Source organism: Cucurbita moschata, unplaced genomic scaffold (genome assembly GCF_002738365.1).
Source record: "Cucurbita moschata cultivar Rifu unplaced genomic scaffold, Cmos_1.0 Cmo_Scf00086, whole genome shotgun sequence".
Lineage (NCBI taxonomy): Eukaryota > Viridiplantae > Streptophyta > Magnoliopsida > Cucurbitales > Cucurbitaceae > Cucurbita > Cucurbita moschata.
Window position 1 is genome coordinate 494,256 of NW_019268602.1, and position 3,800 is coordinate 498,055.

Sequence of the window (3,800 nt, forward strand, 5' to 3'; positions counted from 1 at the left end):
AAAAAAAAAAAAAAAAGATTCAAGAAAAATGTCGATGCAACAATCAATTTTGTTTAAAAGTTATTCTAAAGGCATAATCTTTGAATACTATAAAGTCAAAAGTATGAGTACTTTTGGAGTCAAATTATACCTTCTCAAACGGCTTAGGAACTTTTAAACCCATAAGATCTAAGCTGAAACTTGATATTTAGACCCAAATCAAGTTAGGTAATTTAATATATTATAATTATTATTATTCTAGTCGGAAAGTTACAAATTGTTACAAATTATGAAAAAATTGAGCCAGCAATTAAAGATCCTCGTAGTTTACCAATTTATTTGAATTTTGTAGCCAATAAGGTTCTAACTCAAACAAGATTTGATGTTTTTAAAAAAGTGAGAAAACCATTAAACCCACTGTTTTGCACGTGATGCCAATGCATTCTGAGGGATAAACCCATTGCATTGCCCTCTCTGGACTGCCCAAACTCTCTCTCCGCGCTGTTTCTGTCCTCTTCTTCGTCTTCAAATGCCTTCCTGATCTCCACCTTCAGTCTCAGAATTCAGGTCCCTCAGACCTCTCCGATTCCAACTCCAGCGCCGGCCGCCCATTTCCGTTCGTTTGGAGTTTTCTTAGCATTTGGTCTCCTTCATCTTCCATTTCTGTGTCTCTCATTTTCGTTTCGATTCTCTGTTTGTGTGTTGGTTAATCTCAATCCCCGTTCTGGAATCTTTTGCAGGCTAAGGCTGTGTGCGATGGAACCGGATAACAAATTCTTCAATGTCGGTCTGCTCGTAGTGGCCACTTTAGTCCTTGCGAAGGTCATTTCTTCCGTTCTGAAATCCAGATCTAAGAAACGGGCTCCTCCCACTGTGAGAGGGTTGCCCTTGGTCGGGGGAATGGTCCGTTTTCTTAAGGGTCCGATTGTGATGCTGAGGGAGGAGTACCCTAAGCTTGGGAGTGTCTTCACCTTGAACCTATTGCACAAGAAAATCACCTTCTTGATTGGGCCTGAGGTTTCTGCACATTTCTTCAAGGCGTCTGAGTCTGATCTTAGCCAGCAGGAAGTTTACCAGTTTAATGTGCCTACTTTTGGGCCTGGCGTTGTGTTCGATGTGGATTACTCCATTCGCCAAGAACAGTTCAGGTTCTTCACTGAGGCTCTCAGAGTCACTAAATTGAAGGGCTATGTGGATCAGATGGTCAAAGAAGCAGAGGTCAGTAATTCAGCTATAAAAATCTAGTTTTCAACTTTAACAACCATCATTAAATGTTGTTCTTCATAATCTATGGCTGAACTTCATTTCTAGTTCCTGATGCTTGAGTCCAAATCTTCAATTTCCATTGTTTTTCTGCAAAACCTGTTTGTAACAATGGAATGTGGCGGGGTATTGAGCAGGATTACTTCTCTAAGTGGGGAGACAGTGGGGAAGTGGACCTCAAGTATGAGTTGGAGCATCTTATCATCTTAACAGCTAGTAGATGTCTATTGGGTAGAGAGGTTCGTGATAAGCTTTTTGCGGACGTTTCTGCTTTGTTTCATGACCTTGACAATGGAATGCTCCCAATCAGTGTAATGTTCCCCTACCTGCCTATCCCAGCTCATCGTCGTCGTGATCGGGCCCGCAGCAAGCTTGCGGATATCTTTGCTAAGATCATAGCTTCCAGAAAATGCAATGGAAGTTCAGAGAATGACATGTTGCAATGTTTTATTGACTCAAAGTACAAAGATGGTCGACCAACGACAGATACTGAGGTCACTGGTTTGCTCATAGCTGCTCTTTTTGCAGGTCAACACACTAGTTCGATTACCTCTACTTGGACTGGGGCTTATCTTCTACGCCACAAAGAGTACATGTCTGCTGTTATAGAGGAGCAGCAAAAGCTGATGGAAAAACATGGAGATAAGACTGATCATGATGTCTTGTCTGAAATGGACAATCTCCATAGGTGTATTAAAGAAGCTCTCAGACTCCACCCTCCATTGATTATGTTGATGCGCAGTTCACATACTGATTTTAGTGTGACCACTAAAGAGGGTAAAGCATATGATATACCAAAGGGTCATATAATTGCTACATCTCCAGCTTTCGCTAATCGACTTCCTCATGTCTATAAGGATCCAGACAGGTACGATCCAGACAGGTTTTCCCCTGAACGAGATGAGGACAAGGCAGCTGGGCCATTCTCCTACATCTCGTTTGGAGGCGGTAGGCACGGGTGTCTCGGCGAGCCCTTCGCTTATCTACAGATAAAGGCAATTTGGAGTAGGTTGTTAAGAAATTTTGAACTGGAGCTAATATCTCCTTTTCCTGAAATTGATTGGAACGCCATGGTTGTGGGTGTCAAAGGGAAAGTTATGGTCAGATACAAGAGGAGGAAGCTTTCAGTTAGATAATTGGAAGAAGGTTTAACAGTTTCTAATTATTTCTGGGAGAGTTTGCTTTCCACCTGCCTGCACCAACTTCATTTACACAATACTTCAATCATTTGTGCTTCCAGGAGGTTTTTGTCATCGAGTTTGACCTCAGGTCACGTTCAGTGTTTTAATCTAATTTATGTTAGTTTGTAGTATCTTAAGTTTTGTTATTGTTGGATCCGTTTGACATGGGTGTTTCTGCACGTTCTAAATTTATTCGACCTACGTTTCTCCATGCTCTAAGCTAAAAAAACAGTGGTTTTGCATATTGTTCAGCTGAGATGATATAGTTCAATAAATTTTTAGGACTGCAGCAGCTCTCTGTCAATGAAGATCAATAATTAATTGCCATTCAGAACCAGTTTAATGGAGAGACAATCATACTGCATTGCATCGCAAATTTATCTGTTTCTTTATCTTTCTTTCTTTCTTCTTCCATATCAGAAAATGAAGAACCAATTGAAAATTGTGATAATTCAGATCAAGTAGACGTGTGAATCCTCTATATATTCTTAAAGGGCAATAAATTATAATACCATCAAGCAGAGATCTTGCAGCTTTCCCGGTGGCAATCTTTCTGCCTCTGAAGCCCTGTGAAAAAAATAAGGAACCCAGTAAATGAGAAGGCTATAAGAGCCTGTGTCAATCAAATTGTGATACTACAAGTAAATACACAAAAGAACCGAAAGGAAACCTCCATGATTGCTCAGCAGAATGATCAACCAACGTTAATCTGATGAGTTTGGTATGATTTTTAGAAGCTCAATATCAAACAAAAGAGTCTTGTCTATCAACCCTTGGTTCCTCAGCACAAAGTCCAATGCTCGTTGGCCCTGAACGTGTTGATATCAAAAATGCAAAAACCTCGGGATATCACGTATGCAAATGTATATTGACTAAGGAAAGATGTAATGTTACCGAGAACGTCGTTGGTCTTGGACCCTTTTTATTGAAGTCATTCTGAGGATATCCCAGCTCTGGTGGCACTATAATCCTGCTCTAAATAGATTATAAATGTCGCACATATGTTCAAAAAAGAATATGCACATGCATTTTGATTTTAATGCACATTTCATTTCTTTTAAATTTTGCATCAACTTGCTTTGGATCAAATTGCATAGACCTTGTTCAAACATGTCAGAGGCCACACAATCTTACCTCAGTAAAGCAAAATTACATCAAGGAGTTTGCCAATCAATAAGCTATGAAGTATAACCAAGTTAAGCCATCCACATTGGAAAAACAAATCCAAGGTTAAGGAAAGAAAATGCAGCACCTTCTAATACCACCCAAAGCCATGCCTGAAACAGCTTCCTCAAATGCTTGAATCACCTGATATCAAGGAACACCGAAACAAGCTTAAATTATTTATTAAAAAAAAAAAAAAAAAAAAAAAAAAAA

The 3,800-nt window shown here is 39.6% G+C and overlaps 2 protein-coding genes across 4 annotated transcripts in view; one reads left to right on the top strand and one right to left on the bottom strand.

Annotated features, from left to right (window-relative positions):
- Window positions 1–334: 334 nt before the first annotated feature.
- On the top strand, window positions 335–2,665 carry LOC111439144 (sterol 14-demethylase-like). 3 transcript variants are annotated; one of them, XM_023076894.1, is made up of 3 exons: window positions 335–622; window positions 720–1,197; window positions 1,380–2,665. In XM_023076894.1, the coding sequence occupies exons 2-3, from the start codon at window positions 736–738 to the stop codon at window positions 2,376–2,378; spliced, it is 1,461 nt and encodes a 486-aa protein (XP_022932662.1). In that variant the 5' UTR covers window positions 335–622; window positions 720–735; the 3' UTR covers window positions 2,379–2,665. The 3 variants fall into 3 exon arrangements, with proteins under 3 accessions (XP_022932662.1, XP_022932661.1, XP_022932660.1); XM_023076892.1 differs by having other exon boundaries at window positions 343–622; window positions 726–1,197; XM_023076893.1 differs by having other exon boundaries at window positions 336–1,197.
- Window positions 2,666–2,768: 103 nt separating this feature from the next.
- LOC111439147 (peptidyl-prolyl cis-trans isomerase FKBP19, chloroplastic-like) overlaps window positions 2,769–3,800 on the bottom strand; it is a 4,271-nt gene continuing 3,239 nt past the window's right edge. Inside the window, exons 8-11 of the mRNA XM_023076900.1 lie at window positions 3,676–3,731; window positions 3,318–3,393; window positions 3,094–3,232; window positions 2,769–2,990 (exon numbers count right to left, since the gene is read on the bottom strand). Of these exons, the coding sequence (XP_022932668.1) occupies window positions 3,128–3,232; window positions 3,318–3,393; window positions 3,676–3,731 (237 nt within the window). The 3' untranslated portion in view covers window positions 2,769–2,990; window positions 3,094–3,127. The remainder of the gene's footprint in view (window positions 2,991–3,093; window positions 3,233–3,317; window positions 3,394–3,675; window positions 3,732–3,800) is intronic.